The following is a 21,367-nucleotide window of genomic DNA, read 5'->3' on the forward strand; positions in this document are numbered from 1 at the left end:
GTCCCCAAACCCCATTCGCCTCTCCTCCGCCTACATCTATGACCGGCGGGCCCCCTCTCCCCGTACACTGCGGGAGGACTGGTGACGTCACCGGCCAGCTATGGAGGGGGCGAGCCGTCTCTTTGAAGTTGTTCGGTGCACGCGACTCTGAAGGGCGTATCTGTAGTAGGGGGCGGGGGTGCGCGCGCTCTCAAGGTGGCGGTGGGCGTGTCCTGTAGCGCGCCGCCCTGTGTGATGCGGCTTCGGGGTCGCGCGGGGCTCCGGGAGTGCGCAGTGTGCTCGGCTCTCCGCGGTCAGTCTGGGTTGCAGTCGGTGAGAAAGTGAGGGAGCCGAGGTTGGAGCAGCGTTTCCCTTTTCTAGGGATGTTAAGGAGTCGGTGAGGAGGTGCGGGATGGCGGCTTGGGGCCCCCCGCGGTCGCCTGTCCGTATGACCCAGGGGCTGCTCGCGGTCTCCATCCTTCTCATCTTCGGGCAGGAGCCGGCAGGAACCGTGAAGACTGCAGGTGAGGCGAGAGAGCGGGCCCGGGGATCCGCAGAGGGTGACGGGGGAGGAGATTGGAGAAGCAGCCCGGGCTGTACACCAATGTGACCGCTAATGTCACAAACAAAGCCCGGCCATTCGTGGGCTCCCAGCAGCCGCCTGTGGATTGCAGAGATTTCCTATGGCCCAATGCATTGCTGTGTAATGACCCCATTATTAGCAGCCTATTCCCCCATCCCTGGCTATAGGTGCCTGCATTCTCCATGTTCACCATTAATCACTCACAACTTGTTGACATTTAGACTTTGTCTCCTTTTATAGCATCAGCTTAATTTTATATCCTAGATTGTAAGCTCTTCGGGGCAGGGTCCTCTGTATCTGTCATTTGCAACCCTATTCAATGTACAGCGCTGTTTAATATGTTGGCGCTATATAAATCCTGTTTAATAATATGAGGGTTGCTGTAGGTTCATCACCCCCCCCTCCTCCATGTACACTCCTCTATATATCAATATGTTTACAATTATCCAGCTTTCTACACAGATTGTCAGATCCCTCATGGTGACATTCCTATGCCATGGCATCCTGTGTGCATTGTTTATACAACATGAAAATATCATCTGCACATGTAGATTTCATATCTCTGGATCTTAGTCTTTCGTTTTCCCCCCTCCTTAGTAAAGTTTTGGAATCTTTGGGAGCTGAAATTTGGAATGATGGACGGTCCCCGCTTTCCCCTAGGCATAGAAGTACAAAAGAGAAATCAGAAATGTGCCGTATGCTTCTCCGTCTCCAGCGTGTACAGCCGGGATATTTGTTAATACATAATGTTTTTTTCTCTAAATGTATTTGTGAAGGCAGTGATGTGTAAATATTTTACTGAAGTCCATATTTAATTATTCATGCTACATCTTCATATTTGTGCAGTAATTCCTCATATTTGCTGAGTAGCCGCTCGGAATGCTGATTAGGTTGTATACAAATGCAGTAATTTGTTCGGCTAACAAAGGTTGGAGCACCGGTAATACATAGCATAAGGCACAAAGTATCACACAAGCATCCATTTTGGTAATTCGCAGCAAAATGAAGCAATTTTTTTGTGTTTTTCATCTTCAGCATCTTTTTAATCAAGGCACATTTTAGGATGGGGGGGGGGGGGGGGCTGATCTGGAGGCAGACTGAGGACATCAGGTTCTTTATGGCCATTTATTACCCTGAAGTTGGCAATGTCCCCAATTGGAGTGACCTAGGGTCAGACGTTTACCAATCCTTTGTTGTTTCTGGCTTTTGCAAAGCATTTGGTGTGATGTGGTAAATGGACGTGCAGAGGTTTGCTCATGCATTGGGACCTGGCTGTCTCCTTTATTCCTTCTTCTCATATCCAGGTAGCAGTGATATTTCATCTCTCCTTGCCATGGTAATTCTCAGTCTGGTTCCTCCTCTCTGCTGTGCTTGAATGAGATGTTGGGTCTTCTGTCAATGTGATGGCCCTAGGCTTTATCTGAGTAGTAGCAAAAGGTTGCAGGAGGAGAGGTGCCTCCATGGGTCACACGCCAAGCTTCGGTAATGCGCTCTGCTTACACATCAGATCTGGTCACCTTTTCACTTTGGTACCTTGATATACCCTATTATTATTATTAATAAACAGGATTTATATAGCGCCAACATATTACGTAGCGCTGTACAATAAATAGGGGTTGCAAATGACAGGCGAATACAGACAGTGACACAGAAGAGGGACCCTGTGTGTACACCTAGAATACGGCAAGAATATATACTTTTAGTGGTAATGCTGGCAGTCTCTATTACGTGTAACATCTGGCAGCCAATCATTAACTTTAAACGTCAGCGCTCCTACTCCTCGTCAAGAGCTCCTGTTTGCAATATTGATAATGAATGGTTGCTATGGAAACCTTGCGTCTTTTGCATTTTTTCCTTTTGGTGTTTTACTGATTCCAATGATTTCCTTATGTACATGATCAGTACGTAAGACCTGCATCTTCGCCCAGTTGCTTTTTTCTTTTTTCATTTTATAGAAATGTTGGTTTTTCGTCCAAGTTGGCGATCATATAGATAAATTGTGTTGGGTGAAATCGTTAATGATCTTCTTGGCCTCATTTGTACCTTGAAGATAAGGTTTGAGGAATACAGATGCATCGGCTGTTTTTAGTACAGCCAGATTAATGGTCCATGATCATTTTTATAGCTCGGTAGTAAATGTATCTAGTGCAATGCTTAATCGGGCCCTGATTGCAATGAAATGTATTCAAGTACAGTATTATACTGTGGCTGCTGCTGTCTGCTTTAGTTCCTGTGGTTTTTGGTTTCTCCTTGGGATTCAAAGGAAATAAAGCAGCAACTGCTTATCTGGCCCTTTGCAGTTTTCCAGAACCTACACTGTTAGTTTAGATTCAGCCTTTCTTAACCCTTTTACCACAGAAAAACTCCTGAAATAATAAACGGGTGTCAGGGAACCCCTGCCTATTATTACTATATCTACAGCTTAAAGAACTTCTACGTTATCAGAAAATTGGAAGTTTGAAATAAGGTGGCAGACATTTTTGATACTGGGCAGGATCTTGATTTTTACCTTTTCTCTAGGGCTGGGTCTACACGGACGTTTTTAAAAACGCATGTAAACGTTCCTACTGTGTTTTTATGCACTTTAATTAGCGTTTAAAGCTTGCCGTTTTCCCACTATTTTAATGCATTTACGTCTCAAGTGCTTATAAACGCGGGAAAATGCCTCATTGAAATCAATGGAAAGGTTTTCCTGTGTTTACTTGCATTTTTGGGCATTTCCAGCGTCAACCCTACTTTTTATTTTTTTAAGCGTTGCAAGCAGCGTTAAAGATAACTCTCATAAACGTGCTTCGAGGAAATGGCCTGGTGTAGATTAGCCCATTGGAATGCATGGGAATTTCAAACATGGGCTTTTAAAGCCTCAGGTTAAACGATGGGGAAAACGTCTGTGTAAACTAAGCCTAAACAACAAATTGATTTTAATATAAATTAAGTAATAGTTGATACAAAGGAAATGCCGGCAGTGAAGTTTGTATAGTTTTTACCTAGGTTAGTGAAGAAGCATGCTTTTTATATTGGGGAGCAGGAAAAAATTGCTCCCTTACATTGACTGGCAAAATTTTTGCTACTGCTCACAGCATCCAAGGGAGCTTTGTTGCCTTGGATTTGGTTATTTCTGTAAGTTACCGTCGGTCATGCTAAATATTTTCAGCATGAAGAGTTGTTCTCTGCAGTGACATCATTCTTCTTGCTGCCACCTATTAAAAGTTTAACTAGTAAATACAGAAGAAGGCCAAATAATTTTCAAGGGGGCTTTTTAAAACCAATTTGCGTAGGGTCTTGTCCTATCATTTGTATTTGAACATGTTTATGTAAAATGATCGGTAGTCATCTGACTGCCCTTTGTTTGATTGTCCCAAGACAATGTGGTCAGTTTTTGTGTTATTTATGACATTTCTTCTATAGCTTTATCTTGGGTAAACCACAAATCATAAGCAAAGGTCCATCAGTGTTCAACCCAGAAAGTTTTTTAAGCCTTATTGTGACCCAACTCTTCAGTAAACACCCAAAAACAGCCGGCTGGTTACTGAAAAGTGCTGGGTAGTGCACCCGGCTAAAAAGGGTTGGGGAGTACACTGTCCATGTAAAAGTCCATATTTTTCTATATTTAATGTTGGCAAATAGAAACCTTTCCTGAGAAAGCATGTGTGTCCCCTTAGCTGACCTCTACATCTTTATATACTAGTTCCCTTCCTGATGGTTTATCATTACCTCTGACTATCTTGGCATTAATATGCACACTAACTATTTTGACTTATCTGGTCAGAATACTTTTTTCAGCTTCAGAGTCATAGAAAGTATCGAAGCTGCAGACAACACAAAATTACATTGTTTTGGGCACACAAATTGAATATCAGATTTATGCTTATCATAGGACTTAGAATATCCACACATATATAAATACTCTTATGCTGGCTAAAATGTAGACATTCCAAAAGCAAAAAGCAGATTGTCTGTCATACTACTAAATGGTTTCATTTTGGTGCCTCCAAACAAAGTCATCAACTCTATTGTTTGACATATTCTTAATTGCAGTTTGAGCTGAGCTGTGGACAGAGAAATCCCAGCAATCATCAGCTGACAGACAAGCTGCCCAACAGGGACCAAAGCTGTGTACATTTTTTTTCTCACCTGAAACTGAAAATTGCTGGCTGTCATTAAACCTCAAACCTCCCTCAGGAATTCTGGTTTCACTTACAGATTAGATATTGTGAAAAAATACATCGATGAGAGATACATATTTTTAAATATTATATGCACGGGTGTTTTACACACTACTCGTTTTTAAATGAGGCGAATAGGCTACTGATTTGTTGTCTGGAATCTCTTGCAAATGGTGATATTTTTTTATGTTTTGTTTCCAGTGTCACATTGTTCTTGTGGGACTGGGCAGGTACGGCTCTATGTGCCCTTTACAAGATTGCTTTACATCTCACACTGGTAATAAATAGCCTTGTATGGAAGAATATAACTCATAAAGGGCCTAGGATTTTTCTTATTAGAACAATACAGGACATTCAAAGTTGTGATAACCTTATAAATCTCCAATTTTTGTCTTACTATTTAAATCCTCCCAGACTTCTCTAAAGGGTATTGTGTGATGGTGGATCATACTTGGACAGTTCACCTCATGTCTGTGGGCGCTCCAACCCAGTAAATGTGATCATATATCTCAAGTATCCATTTCTGACTGACATCACCAATGCATGTTTTTCTGCTCGCAGCCTAATAATTTGCCTGAAAATGTGTTTTCGCTGATTGTGTAAAGCAGCTGGGTACTTTAATAAAATGAACTGCAGTAGACACAAACTGGCTCCTTTTTTGCATAATAACATATAGACACTTGCCTTGTAGCATATTTGGGAAAGACAGAGAACATAAAATCTGTTTAGGAATATCAGTGTTTCTATTAAGGTATCATTTGATGGCAGCAGTTTGTTGATGGATAGCGGCATCATTCCCTATTTTTTTCTTTCTTGCCGTTCAGCTTAATACTGTCTAGTACTGTTTAACACGCTCTGATTGAGGCAAGATTAAGCCGACAGCCATGTTTTCCTTATTGTGTCTTTATTAAAATCAAACGTGTTTTTTTTTTTTTTTCTCATCATATCAGGATTCCAGAAGTCTTGCATTCTTCAGTGCTTGAAGATGGGGATAAAGGCAGATTTGCCTAAAGTTACAAAGAGAGTAGACTAGGATTTAAAGGTTCTGTACTTCAAAGGCTCTGTCACTGTACTGTTACCTACATCAGCACAAGGATAGGAAATAATCTTTTAATTTGAAGTATCTACCATCCAAAAGCTGCTCCAGTTATATGTATGACTCTTGAGCAGCCTGTACAACCTCTTTGGCCCTCTCATGTTAGTAGCTGCAGATTTAGTTTAATTAGGATATAATCTCTGCTTTTCTAATAAGATGTATATAAAACCTGATGGATTGGAAAAGTGGAGACTCTGTCCTTAAATACATTTAACATTTTTGGTGTGTAAAACACCTATATAATATTATGTGTGTGTGTGTTTTTATATGTTTTTTATTTGATTGTATATAATTTGTGAATGAGCAGAGCTGACATGATGCAATGCATTTTCTCCACACTGTCATCATACACTAACACCATTTGTTTCAGATGAAATCATTCCATCTGTACCCCATCTGTTCCCCAAGTGAGCTTACAGCTTTTCTTTCCTTGTATAGGGATCTGTGATTTTGTTCTAGTAATATTATGTTGTGACCTTTTTTTTAAATTTGTGTTGTGCAGTTTACAAAATATAATTTATAAAAGGGTTTGCTCAAACTCTTTTTGTTTTATGATATAAAAACATGCCTTGTGTGTGTCATTGGCATTTATATTTTTAGTGTACAGTTTTTCAATGGCTTGTGGGAGGGGTTTTAAAATCTTTACTATATGTTTTAATGCCATTGGTATATGGTTAGAATAAAACTATATTGGTTTTTCCATCAGTTTTTCCATCAGAAAAGACCATAACTAGAACATGTCATGTTGGCTTGTTGTTCGCTAAATAAAGAGTAAAAGGGGATGGGAGTTGAGTTTGGAGTTGGCTATAAAGGGGGTTTCATATTTCATTTTAGAGGTTTGCACTTTATTCAGTTGTTTTGAAATATCAGTTGACACAAATTTACTAAAAGAGTTCAGAATAATTTATAAATTACTTCCTCAAGAAGTAGCACTGTGGCAAAAAAAACCTTCCTCTGACCACATGTTAATTGTGCATCTGTTGGAGTGTATGGCTGTCTTCTTTCTTTGCAGGTGATCAGGTGAATTTGCTTAGTCCGGAATTTCATCTGTCTTTCATCTGAATTTTTTCAGTCTCTAATTAGACTACATATATTACAGTAACTTTATAGCATTTTACCAGGACAGAGGCTGCATCAGTGGATGAATTGTATGACACATTTGTGGGCACAATTACTACACAGGGACCAGGTTTTACATGACTCTGGAATTTTAGCCAGCATTTTGGTCCAGGAAGTGGATACTGAACCTGGATGGTGCCTAAACAAAGATGACTTTGTTAATTGGAAATGAAAGCAGAAGAAAGCTTTGTTAGGGAAAGTACTGGGAGAAAATAAACATCTATATGTGTGACACGTACACAGCATACGTGCCATTAGATAAATAAAGTTTATCTGATGTTAGCTGCACTTTATCAGACCTATAACTTGCGTATTTCATGTGTACCAGGTTTGAAGGGATAAAGAGAAGTTTGGCATGCAATGAACCTATTGTCAGAATGTTTTTCCCAACCAGCTGAACATGCATATCCATGTGCATTGACAGATGAGATGTATTGTTTGTTGCTTTATTTTCTGAATGCTGTATGTCTTATGGTTAAAATGAAGATAAAGCTAAGACACATGCTTTTTCTTGCAATGGCTGCATTATATGATGGCGAAGATGTAAATCTCGTTTGTGAATTTAGACACTTTATAAAATATCCTTTCCTTTTGTAGTTTCATGTGCAGCATGCAGGTGATTTGTCATTTTTTATGTCTTGTGTGACCTGTATGCGGGTATGTATGTTTTGCTGTACAAGTGAACCTTTATGTGAAGCAGTGGATAATATAAGTTGTGTTTTAATAGTTAAGTTTGCATACATTTGGGGGGGGGGAGTAAAAATATCATGCTTGCTTCTACTCTAAGCATGCGTGCCAGTTCGTCCTTCCTCAGTGCAATTTAGGAATTTCAGCCTTGTTCCCTCCCTGATCACTGTGAGTTTGTAATCCGTGTTTAAATAGATACTGTGTACTAGGTGAGGTTCCTTATTTCTTTTCATTTCCTTGGGAGCGGAAAGTAGAAAAAAAAAGAAACGCTTTACTCTGTCATGTTTTTTCTCCTTTAGATAGAAAGCTGTGAAATCACGACATCTCTCTCTCATTGTCTGACTTCATGCTCATTACACATTCTGTCTGAAATTTTTTGATTCAGTCTGCTGAAAAGTCGTCTACAATTTTGTTATAATTATCCATATATATAACCACATATATAATGGGTAGCATTCTTGTATGACCGGGCAGATAATCTAGTACTTACAACATTTAGCCACACATGTCAAACATGTGGATTCTCAAAACGGAATAGCTTTCAAGATGATAGTGTATAAAAACAAATGCATCATCAAATGACTGGTTTTCTGTTTACTCTTTACAATTTGGGGAAGTTAACCAATTGTTTCCAATTGAAAACTAAATGGCTTGGTATTTAAAAAACCTAGTAAACATAAGCAAATTTGCTGCCAATTTTGCACCTGGTCATCAGATTTGCAATCTTTCAGTCACAAGTCCTGAAATGCTACATGCAGATACAATAGTCTTCCCTTCCAATAGGAATTCTGTTTTTTTCCACACAGTGGGGGCCTGATTTATTAATGCTCTCCAAGGCTGGAGAGAATACACTTAAAGTGAAGCTGGGTGATACAGCAAACCTGCAATGGATTTCTTCAAAGTCATTTTCTATTTGCTAGAAAATGTTTTGAATCCTGGACCAGATCTATTGCAGGTTTGCTGGATCACCAAGCTTCACTGAAAAATGGTTTCCTCTCCAGTCTTGGAGAGCTTTAATAAATCAGGCCCATTGTGTCTTCTATATGTTCAACATTTACTATCACACTCAATATAAAGCCCAAAAAAGTTGCTTACAGTTGGCTGTCAATTTCTTTCAGATTCACTTCATATCTAATTGTTTTTTAGAATAGAAATCGGCCCATGGCCTTAACTAGGCTCCTGGGCCGTAGATGTGATTACACATGTAGTACATTTAAAAGTGACACCGTGTATATATTATATTATACTTTTTCTTGGCCCCTAACAGTGCTTCTTATAGGAAAACAATGTTACTACTAATTTAGTAAATATCAACTTAAAACTATAAAGAGATTACAGTTGTATATACATTTTCTGAATTCTCAAATTGGTTATGTAATTTTTGCACAGTTAACTAACACTAATTCTGTGGTGTCATTGCCTTTCAAAACTGTCACCACCGACTTTTCCTTGTTTTTGTGCAGCTGCAAGACGATGTCAACACTTCCTGCAAGGTTTAATACACCTAGACATGACGTCATAAAATAGGTGTGTTGGTATGTTTAGGGCTGTACAAACAGGAGTTAATAATTCCAAAAATGGTTTGTCATAATGTTATTACCAAGCCTATAGTGTGTATCCCACTTTAAGGAGGATATTGGTGTTCTAGCTACTTCTGTTAGTAGCAGAGCGACATTCTGGCATTGCCAGATTTATTTTATTGTGATCATCATATCTTGAATTAAGACTGCAGCAAAATTTCGCACTAGATGTCATTCAAGATAAATCAATGCTGACATGTCGTTGGATAAACATTTGCTAAAAAGTGCCCAAAACTGTCAAAAGATTATCCGTAATTCTTGTGTACAATGAACAAGGGTATTGGCAGGCATATAAAAAAGAATACACGTTTACCTTCAAGGACATCTGTAGTGATACATCTGTGGTATTCCTGTCCTTTAATTTTGAAACTGTTTGTTGCCTGAATGTCACACTTATCTATTGACATCTATATTTAATGAGTAATAATAATAAAAAAAAAAAAAGTATGTGGATTGGATGTTTTGGCTTTACTTGCTTTCAGGTCGGTGGGCCAAAGTATTAAAGCCATGCAATTTAGTACAGGTAGGATAAATGACCTGTGTAGTTTGAGCAATGTAGTTATAAATAATGTCATTGAGAGAACTTGGTAAATATAGGTCATGTCGTCACAAAATGCTCAAAGAAATGTGATATTATGCTATAAGATTTTTTTTATTTGTATATCAATAGCCAAAACTACTTTGGCTTTAGATAAAATGGGGAAACATGGGGACCTCTGTCAGATTTTACTGCTGTCGAGGACTTGCTTGTCCTGGGGTTCTAACCCTTTTCAACTTGGTCCAAACCTAAGGAGTCCTTTGTCTATAGATGTTGGGCTGGGGTTTTGATAACCAATTAGCAAGCCTTAAGTTTAATCACATATGTAAAAGAAAGTGTAGACACACTGTTTTGCATCTCTGTAATTGGAAGTTAGTAAATGGCCAGTCTAGTCCCTAATCCAGTTTTTAATCTGAACAATTAAAATCCATGCAGAACTGGATGAATCCCACTTAAAGCCCACAAAAGTTTAGGGAGTGGAAACTGATAAAATCACTAGTGCTTTCACAAAAAGCGTCCTCCTCAATAAATTTCTGCATCTCACATGTATAGCATTAAATGATCCTTGGAAGTTTCTGTCGCTAAGCAGCACTGTAGTAAAGCAGATTTATAGTCTGCTATAAAGTCATAAGAAAGAAAATGCATTCCTTTCTAGAAAAGGGAAAGGAATATTGTCTTTAGCCTGCTAATAAATATAATGGGCGTATGACTCTTCAGTACAGTGAGAGAGGGAATTATAGCTATTTCTTTGCCATTATGTTGAAGTGTTTAAATGCTGTCTTGCAATGTGGTATCAGTTTGGTTAAATTTTAAAATGTATTGCGTTGACCTTTGAAGAATTGACAAAAAGTGATTAAGCTAATGAGGTGATTGTGTGCAGGTAAGGCTAACTTTAACCTAGTTTTATAATAGGTTTAATGAAATGAAAAGAATTCTGTGTCTGTTGAAATATGAGAATTTCCTAGCGATGTAGTCATTGGTGCATGGCTTCTTTTGCTGTAGCTATTAGCATGAATACTTGATTCTGTACAAAAAACTCCTACAAGTCAACGTTGATCTATAGCTATTGGCAGAGTTTAACATCTGTTTTCATCCTCAGAAAACCCTGTCGTCCACAAAATGCTTAATTTGTGTGTAAAATATATATTATGAAAAAACGGTTGCAGTAATGGGGCTTCTATATGTAAACCAGAAATATGTTTCCTTTCAATTCCAGCAGCAGAGAAGCACTTAAAGACGTCCCCATCTGAGCTTGTTCACCACTGCAATGGTGCTTCTTCCATAAACTAGAAAAAAAAACACTCTTGCTGCAGTAACATAAAGACCTCCCACCAACCTTTGACTTGCCTGTTCTGACTTCAAGTGAAATCTGGTGCCGCTAACTACCTAACATACAATTCCCTTTTGGAGCAGCTGTGAGACACCAAACTTGTAACTGTATGAAGGTTTTCAGTTGAGTTGGCAGCGGCTGCAAGTTGCTGATGCAAGCCATTGCTTCTCTCTTCCTTTTTATGCAGGTGGGGGTCCAAAGTTTGGCAGGTGCCTACTATTTTCTAGTTTCACCCTAATATTTAGGGTGTAACTTTACACACATGCGTTCTTGTCATAAATGTATAAAGCAGATCAGACAGATGCTCCTCCGACTAGTTTTCTGGAAGGTTATTACCTAATTGTCAGGCCTGGTATCTTGAGTAGTAATAGAGTAGTCCGAGACAGGCGGACTAGAACAGAGGTGGACACGGGAAGGAGCCGTGTGCATATGTGTATTCTCAAATTTTGGATAGGTACACAGGGGTTTGCACTTTAAAACTGCTTATAATATGCCATGCGCCATTCTCCCTCCCTCATGGTCGTATTTTAGTTAGCAAGGTGTATAGTAGCAACACATGAATGAATAATAGGGTGAAAGGTTGGGCCTGCTGCCTCATTTGGTTAATTTACAGTTTTCAGTAGAGTTTACCTTTAATGACTGTTAACTTCCCCTTGGGGAAATGGAATTTTGCAGAAGCAAATATTTGGATCAATGAATTCTGTGATTGATTGAATTTCAAATTCATATTCAAGTGGCAAAAGGAGTAATTATATAATGTAATTCATTTACCCTTCACTGTGTTGCAGGTTCCATTACAGGAATCAAATTCTCTAGAAAGAAAGATGTTGACCTTTCATCAATTTAACATCTCTTGCATATGATATTTTCACCACCAGCGGCTGTCTCTAAATTACAGATAAAATGCATTTAACCCAAACCTTGAAAGAATCCTAATTAGATTAGGGAGATTTTCATAAAAGAAAACCCTAAAGTGAAATAAAGAAAAAAAAACCAGCTGTTCATTATCCTCTGCATGTGAAAGTCTGGCACACCTTTTTAATTATGAGAGAATTCAGCTGTAATCTTCCTTCTATCATGTCTTGTGCAAGCAGATAATGTTCCAGTAACAGCCTGGAACCTGATAATTGCATACTGTAGGCTCACCAGTGCAAAATAAGTAGGATCCCCACCCCCCTGTCTCCTAATTCTAAAATGCAAAAATTAACCTCTGCAATTCCTGGCTGGTGTTTGAGCTTGGTCAGCCATACACCACATCAGTGTGTGTTCAGGCAGACCTGCTTTTCTTGGATAGAGGTTTACATGGAGGGGAAAAAAATCAGTGCTGACTGTACCTACGATTCTTAGTGATAATGTCCTTTTCAGAATTTACCGCACTTTTGCTTTCAATTCCACCTTGTCTTGAGCTACACTTGGGCAAGGTGCCCAGTACACCCCCCCCCCCCCCTCTATTTTGTGGTTCCAACACAAGCAAAATAAAGACATACAGCAAAGCCAGTCCTGGCACAGAGTCAAGGGCTCAACCCAAATACCGTCTGATCCTGCTCATCAGGAAAAGATGGAGCATATTCAGCTAACAATATTGCCGTCAGCGTGATGTGCCACCCAGAATAAACATGTAAAAGCATGCTGTCGCCCTACCACGGAGGACAGCAAAAAAAGATACTTTGTCCTGGTATTAAGGTTATCTACACAGTAGGCCACATTTGTCCACCAACTTAAAAAGCATGTGGCTTACTCCCTTTGTTGCAACATTGTGACACTGTTCATTGGACACAGGTGGCATTACTAGCACGCCAACCCTTTCCATGGGGGTGGCAAGGTTTTGGAGCCACCCTTCAGGTATAATGATGATCAATGGTTCCTGTTGATTAGGTGCTCACACATCCAGCACTATCGCATGGGGGTAGCGATATGACTAAGCCTAAAGAGAGATTTTTTTTTTAGGTCTTCTGAAAAACAGAGTGGCTGGGGAGGAAAGTTAGGTATAACTGGAGTCCAGCTTTTAACATGTTGCTTTGTACTGGTGTTCTAGGCCTTCTGTAGTATTGCTCACCTAAACAGAAGCTCAACATTTTAGTTGTCTGTCAGGAAAAGGTCCTTTAGCTTTCATGCATGTCACCAGAATTAAACAGCCTTGAGCAGTATTTTCTTTAAAATTGACTATTCATTTACTGTATTAAAAAAAAGTATGGTATGGTCCTTTAATAGGCAACAAACCCTGGCTGCAACATAATACTGTTCTGTGTAGTGATGACCAAATGCAGCCAATACAAACGTTGATTTTCCCATATGCCATCCACAGACTGCTGTAATTAGGATTGAGCGCTTGGCTGAGTGGAACTTTCTTGGCAGTTACTACAGCAACTTGCAAGCAAAGGAAATCAAATAAGATGTATAAAAATCATACCTTGTGTGCTTAACAGGGAATGTAGCTTGTATTGCACCAATCTACCACAGTTTTCTTTGTCAGTAGCAGACTCACTGAGGACCATTTGCTGTTAGTTCATACAGAAAGTTGTTTCTCGCAACCACCAGTCTTATTCATGTCTGTTTTTGGAAGTTTAAAAGTGACTGCAGTACATAACTTCTACTTTCTGTAACACCAGTCTTCAGTCTCTGTAAACTTTGTAAGTTGCTGTATGGCTAATTTTAGATTTTTATAAATTTAAGCACTGCCACAACACCCTGATTTATTTATATGTCACATTATTGTGTGTGTAGGTGTTTTTGTTTTAGACTGGCTTTATTTTTTGTATGGGTTTATTTTGTTTAGACTGGTGGTGGGTACTGCCAACAATGCTGCACTGGTTCTTAATGAACCAGCGTTAGAACATTTTACAGCAGTCTGCACTGATTTGCTCACTGCCACTCCCATTCAGTCCCTATGGGTAGTGGGCAATGTGCACTGTTGTTGGGTGTGAGGAAGTGGTAACCACAGCTCAGCCCCACCATCAATCTGAAGTAGCCCTAATGCTCCCACATGGCTGCAGTTATGAACATTTTGGCCTTTCAGTCTACTAAAATTTACACACATGGCATCCCTTAGGGCTTGTTCACACAGACATTTTGACTCTTGCATAACACCTTTCACATACCCAAAAATCACTTTCTAAACACTTAAAAGGTCTAAGTGCTAAGTCTGTTGAATCTGGAACAAACGTACTGACCACGAGATGCAACACGAAGCGTCTCACCACTGATAGAAAACCACAACTTCAACCCGAGCAAAAAAAATGCCTCTTAAGATGATCTTGATTGTTTCAATTATATTTAGAGGGCTTTGTGGTTATTTATGGTTTTTCAGGAAAATGCTAGGAAACTGCTGTACAACTATCCATGTAAATCAGCTTTAAGTCAGTTATAACCAGTTTAGTAATAAAAAAAATATTGCCCGTGTTTTTGCTGAAGTTTATAACGGCAATATACTTCAACAAAAATGGATGTCCCACTGCTTCAGCTTTACACTGCAAAATGTTTGCGGCTTGTATGATTTTATTCTGGTTGTGTTTTAAAAAGTAGCAAATAGTTTCCAGCACTCTGGATTATTGTAACAATGGCATTCTAAAGTCTGAGACAATGTACAATTAATTTGTATCGCTTTGATTTTTCTTTAATTTATTTGTTGATCGTCATTAACTTAGTTTTGCACCCAGAATATTAGACCTGATGTTCAGTAAATATATAAAAAAAAAATCTGTATGTTGATGCTTGATTCGTTATGATGTCTGTAAAGGCGTTCTGCCTTTCTATTCCAATGTCTAAACAGAAAAATACATTTGTTTTGTATTTATTTTATGCTCAAGCTTTACATGATTCTAATTTAGTTTTATAAACAAATCTGACTTTTCCCCCTCTTTCTTTCACAATATATCTCCTCCCAGGATCAGTGTTATTTATTGGTGAAAATGAAGTGTCCTCGATAGAATCTGGTGGCCTTTGCACTCAACACAGAGCTTGTTTCTTTTGTATGTAAACAAAGCAGAGTCTGCTCCCCCCAGGAATGCTGAAACTTCCTCTCCCTGAGGCCATGCTACATAAACACTGCAAATAGGAATCCTGCCTTGTGTATTTGTTACTTTTTAAATATTGCTTGATTGTGTGTTTTCAGCTTTAAATAAAACACAGCTTGACTTTTTTCCTGTTGTAATATTGATTGCATAGGAAACTACCCCCTTCCTCCATCTTTCTGATAATTTTGATCGCCTTTTATTTTTACTGGTTATAAGGAACAAACATCATCCTAGTGCCTGTATTTTTTTTTCTTCTTCTTTCTTTTTTTTAAGCAAGAATTTCTAAACCTGTTGATATTGCCAAGAAATGCAGAGCCTTCCGAACTTCCTGCAAGTTTTAAGGGGGGAAGGGGAGCACTAAATACCCTACATTGTGTTGTGCCAACTACTAGTCCCATTAATCCACCATGTAATTAAAATTGAAAAATGCGTCAAGATCTGCTTGCATGATCATTATAATTGCCCCCCAATCACTGGAGAAACCAACTGTAAGGTTATGTAATGGTGTCTGTATTATTATTATTACTCTGTATTTATGTAGCACTGACAAATTACGCAGTGCTGTGCAAAGCCACCATATCACCAGCTGTCCCTCAAAGGGGCTCACAATCTAATGTCATAGTCATGTCATTAATGTAGTCTTAGTCATATGTCTTTAATACAGTCCAAGTTAAATTTTGGGGGAAGCCAATTAACCTTAACTGCATGTTTTTGAATTGTGGGAGGAAACCGTAGAACTCCGAGGAAACGCAAACACGAGAGTCCTGGCTGAGATTTGAACCTGGGACCCAGCGCTGCAAAGGCCATAGTGCTAACCACTGAGCCACCGTGCTGCCCATCTTTGTTGTCTTGGGGACAGAACCTAGGAGCAAACCTTCTCAACAAAGTGAGAGAAATCTACCCCTAATCTTTACTGAAGAATATTACCAATTCTTATTTCATCCCAGACAGAGAACAAATGCAGTTACCAAGAAGAATCATTGTAGATCAATGATTCTAATATCACTGAAGCTAGAAGTAACCATATGATATCGAGGCGACAAGGACGATCCTTGTATTTGACAATTTTCCATGAGTAATCAGTGGTGGTCAGTCAGCCCATTCAGAAAACTAGTAGCACTGTACATTAAATATATTTGAGTTTTGGGTTGCATTTGAGCCCACAAAATCTATAGTGGGAATATGTTTGTCATTTGATTGTAATTGGCCTTTTGATGGCAGTTTATGTTGTCAGAACTGCTGCTTTAGTGTACTGTAGGCTAATGTATTGTAATAGTGCTTACAATTTAGGGTTATGCAGACACAATGACACAATATTAGTATATTTAAGTTGTTTTCCTTCCCGTTTTTTGAGTATGGTTTTTTTTTTAAATAGTATTTGGTAGTATATATTATTTATAGTTTAGTCTCTGTCTTTTTGTTATGTTATCGGTATTTGTGCTGACCTTGCGGTATTTTATTCTCTACAGGCCTCTATGGAGTTTTCTGTAAATCTGAGGAAGCCCTCTGAGTATTAGCTACTTTCATCACCCTTCCTAGTGACTTTCACACACGGATTCAGCTGACACTGCTGCCTCTGATAAATCTGTATATAGTTGGAGAAAATGCTGATAATTGTCTTGTCCCCTGATTAAAGACACTGAGATGTGAAATTTATACTTAAAGGAGACACTCATAGGGGTCTTTTTTTGTCACATCCCCTGATGAATATTTCACTGTAAAATGTAAGATCACACTTATCAATGTGAGAATATGCATAAAAGATTACATCTTCCTTGCATGTAGTGTTTATTCATTTTAATTTGCTCTCCTTAGGTTGTTTAATTAAACTGTGCTTTGTTTTTTTAGAATTACTGCTTTATTATATAAACTACAACAGTTTATACAAATTTCCTAGATGGCTTGTTAGCAATTAGCAATATCTGTAGATAATGCTGCATTTTACTTATGTTTTTAATGACCAGGCATCTTTTCCTTGAGGGGATTTAGTATCTATTTTGTAATATTTTGCTGTGAATGGAATGGACTTTTTTTTTTTGTTTATTTCTGTTAGCTTGGTGTTGTTATCTTAAATGTGTTGCCCAGCCTGTGCAGACAGTAGCTATCCTATAGTCATCCCAATAGGCCTAATTTCTTAAATTATCTTCCAGGATAGCATATATGAGAAATGGCTTCGCCCACCAAATGGGCAACACAATCATCAGAACAGCAGGAGGCCTTTCCCATTGTTTTTGTGTTATGGTAGTATCAGTATTGTGGTATGGTATCAGTATCTCTATAATATATATAATGCTGCCACTTTCCCATAGTGATGTGGGGGGCCTGCAACTCCTTGCAGTTTCCTTTTCTTGGGACAGCTGGAAATACTGATCTTGCATCACCATTGAGCTTAGGGGACTCCTGTCTGGCTTCCATTCTTGGGGCTCAATGCCTGCACTAACACCCCCCCACCCTTCCCAAATATCTTCTACTTGCCAGTTGTAAGCGGAGTAGCTCTGTCATCACAGGTTATGTACTTCCAGCAGCGCCAGCCTCAATGGAGCCTCAGACCACATAGCCACACTAATGTTGCACCAAAATGGCTTAAAGCATCTGCACTCATTTATTTTGTCACTGCTCTTCTGCTTTCCTGAACTGTATGATGTACAGTGTAACACTGTGTCATTATTCCATTCTATATAGGAAAGTCATGATTCATGGTTTTCAAAACCAGTTTAGAGATGCATTAGTGCAGGAAGCTTGTTGGGAGGAAGTTGTGCAGACAGCAGGAACATGCAGAGTAAATCAGCAGCGAAACATTGACAGATCTAAATAGAATACATGTTTGCCAGTCAAGGTGGCAGAAATAGCAGAAATGAAATAAACCATGTAAAGTATATTGCTGGAGAAGTTTGTGTTCTGTCACTATCTCACAGCCTTTTATGTATAAGGGTTTATGTCTTATTTGGCATATGAATTGTAATGTATGCAAGTAAACTGAAAAAACTCAAGCAAAAAAATCTTAAATTGGTTAGACATCAACTTTAGATTTCGTTTTATAAAACCTTATTTGTCACTGTGAAAGTTCTTCATTTTTATTATCTCCTAAACTTATCACCAACAGTGTAGGGCTGACATGCACGAATAACTATCCACCTCAATTCTGTGTGCAGACGTCAGATTTCTGTCGCTGGAAACCATCTTTTGCGATAGTTTCCAGTGATAGAACATATGAGTGTTCTACACACAACACTTTGATGAACTACTTTGGATATTCACTTTACACGTGCTAGATTTGTGTCACCTGAGCTTGAACAGTCATTATTGCCTTGGCAATCTAGTGTGTGTATGTAGCTTAACATATTGAATATCATTTGATACTATAGTATACCTGCAAGACTGGAATATCCAGTACATGGGCAGGGTACTCTAAATGAACTTGCTAGGTAGAATTGTGAAAAACTGATAAAAATATTCTACTTGGTCATTAGCTTGTGACAGATGATGTGCTGATAATGCAGTGCATGTTATTTACACTTCAAAGTCTTCAGAAGTCCAGTTCTTTGTAGTATTATTAATAATATTATTAATAAACAGGATTTATATAGCGCCAACATATTGCGCAGCGCTGTACATTAATATGACACTTTCTTGTAAGACTTTAGGGAGGGCATTAGGCCAACTACATTAGAACGCGCTGCTGATGGGTTTTATTTGAAAAATGTATTTTTTTGCCACTGTTAATGTTCGTGGATGGGGATTTGGTAAAACCACAAGGCAAGGCAAGGCTCCTAATCAGCTATCCTTGATAGTTTGTAAGCAAGATACAACTAGTACACTTTCCTTTTTTTTTTTTTTTTTTTTTCAAACACTAAATTTATTCACTTCTGATCGTGGTTTTTATTGGTCAGCTGCTGATTTCACTTTTCATGCTGATTGGGTAATTTTAAAGTTGACCTATGTGGACTTTTTTTCTGGTATTCAAAAGATGGGTAATGTAGCATTGCATTGACCATAACAGGGCTTGCTTCTAGAGCAATAGCGGCGATTTTTTTTATCCTTCACTTTCCTTTTTGAAATATGTTTTTATTCATTTGACCTTTGCTTTTAATGTAATTATATATGGCCCCAAATGAGAGGAGTGAAATAAAATAAAACCTGGTTTCTTGCAAGCTCAACGTAAGCTGATCTTTCTCTGGCCCCTGTCCCATCTGCTGGAATGTGCCACTTAGGGAGCCAAACTTTGAACCAGGTATTGCTTTCCTGTTTAATTGGCTGCGTACATTGTGAGAGAAGCTGTGGCTCTGAGTGTTTTTCCACTGTGGGGACATAAAGGACCCATTTCAAAGCACTGGAAAGGCGTAAACAGAAAGGGGGAGAGCACAAGGTAGCTTGTGTGAGCTGTGTGTACTTTAGTAGAGAGCGCGGAGAGGGGGGTGGGGAAGGGAACACAAATGTCTTCATTTAGGCTTCCAAAGAAAACTCTGAGACCAGAGGCCCCATATGGTATCATTTAGGTGGCCACACAAAGCAGAGGCCCAGCTATTGTGCTATGGATAGGGCTGGAAATGTAAAAAGGGAGAACTCTGCTAAGGCACTTTTTTATTGGGGTGTTTTTTTTTTTTTTGTGGATTTATTGTTTCAGAAAGTTCATCTGCAGCAAGCATAGGAGAAGATATTTTGTGTCATACATTACAGCAGTTTTTTTTTTTGTCTGCTTAGTTTAAGGGTTTTACTGACATTGGGCTCTTACTTTAGAACTACTCTGTAGTCTGAGAATGTCCAAACACCTGCTTCCATTGGAGTCAACTTGTATGAGAGCAGTGCATACAGCAAGATTTTTAAAACAAATACTGTAGTATAGCATGTTTACACGGCTGTGTGCTGTGCACTGTAGTAAGGTCAGATAAGCTATTCACCTGAGTGAGCTGGCTTCTACAAGATACAAGTGAAGCGCATGCACTATTGCTTATTTACAATTGCAATGCAGCTCCGTTGACAAAGTGTGTAAATGACACAGCAGCACACCAATGAATGTCACGTACATTTGCATGCTGCACAAATGTGAACCCATGCTCAGTTCCAGTTTGAGAAATGTAAATACAAACCTTTTATGCACGTTTATAATCCATAAAAACCTCCTTTGTGCAGACCCTCAAAAGACGGGTGAGTGCTGGTAGGTGCCATCTTGCATGTGATGCCAGCACAAAAAAACAAACCCTGGTTCTCTGCAGCGGTCTGAAACAGTTGCTGTGACTTGGTGGGAAGCTGATCTGACCACTGTAGACAGTTTCAGTCTTTCTGCACACCATGGTGGGGTACCACACCAAAAAAAAAGAGGTAGGGGGTTGGGAAAGGTTAAGGCTTCTTGAAACCCTCCAGTGCTGTGAAGTGTTTGTGACCACAGATTATTTGGTCACATGATAATTTGAAGCCTTACATTTTTGGGCAGTAATAAGGAAAGGAATGGTTTACTCAGAAACTATGTAGTCCCCGATTTCCACAATCTTTATAGGGCACCTTATGATTTTTGGTTCCTGAGGTGCTTTGCAAAAAGTCTAAATACAATTTCACTTTCTATCCTAAATAGGAGGCAACTTTTAAGGGTACTTATAATGCATGAAATGCATTCTGATAATTGTGTGCACTAGAAATGTTTCTATTTTTTCAATTTTGTAAACTTCTGGATTTGATTTTGTTCAATCCGGCCTTCAAATAAGTCCCAACAGTCGGTATTTTTTCAATTCCTTCTTTGATTCCTCTTGATTCCTTTAAATAAGTAGCTTCCAACTTCCATTTAAGGGAGATTTTGGAATACAGGAAACGGGCTACCCATTCAGACTAATGCACAGCCTGTATGCCAAAATCGCGCTCTGGTGGCAGCAGAAAGCAGCTTCTTCAGCAGCACAGCAGGAATTAAATTGAAGCACAGGCCACAACGGCAGTCACACAATGATTGCTTTAAATAAGGTACAAATTAACATTTAATGTAGAGTCTGAAGCAATGAGGCCTTTATAAAAAAAAAAGGGACCAATTTATAAAGCAGCATTTATATCCTGACAGAAACAAAATTGTCCAATAGCTAATATCTTCTGGTTAGGCGCCACTAGAGATTTTACTGCTGCTTCTACCTCACCTTGAAGTTTCACAGGCAAAAGTTTGCCTGTTCTATGTTCTAAATATACATTCCTGATGACAATCAAAATTTGCCTGCAATGACTGAATATCCACCGGTCCTTTAATTGTCAATAAAGTAAAAATTCACCAATATAGTTTAACCTTGAGAGTGCATTAAA

The 21,367-nt window shown here is 38.8% G+C and overlaps 1 protein-coding gene across 10 annotated transcripts in view; it reads left to right on the forward strand.

Moving 5' to 3' along the window:
- The first annotated feature begins 236 nt into the window (after positions 1-236).
- NEO1 (neogenin 1) overlaps positions 237-21,367 on the forward strand; it is a 79,803-nt gene continuing 58,672 nt past the window's right edge. For 9 of the 10 annotated variants that reach the window (XM_072402117.1, XM_072402123.1, XM_072402118.1 and 6 more), the window contains exon 1: positions 238-503. In XM_072402117.1, the coding sequence (XP_072258218.1) occupies positions 392-503 (112 nt within the window). In that variant the 5' untranslated portion in view covers positions 238-391. Of the gene's footprint in view, positions 504-21,367 lie in introns of all 10 variants that reach the window. The other variant, XM_072402127.1, reaches the window with a different exon arrangement.

Source organism: Pyxicephalus adspersus, chromosome 2, assembly GCF_032062135.1.
Source record: "Pyxicephalus adspersus chromosome 2, UCB_Pads_2.0, whole genome shotgun sequence".
Taxonomy (NCBI): Eukaryota; Metazoa; Chordata; class Amphibia; order Anura; family Pyxicephalidae; genus Pyxicephalus; species Pyxicephalus adspersus.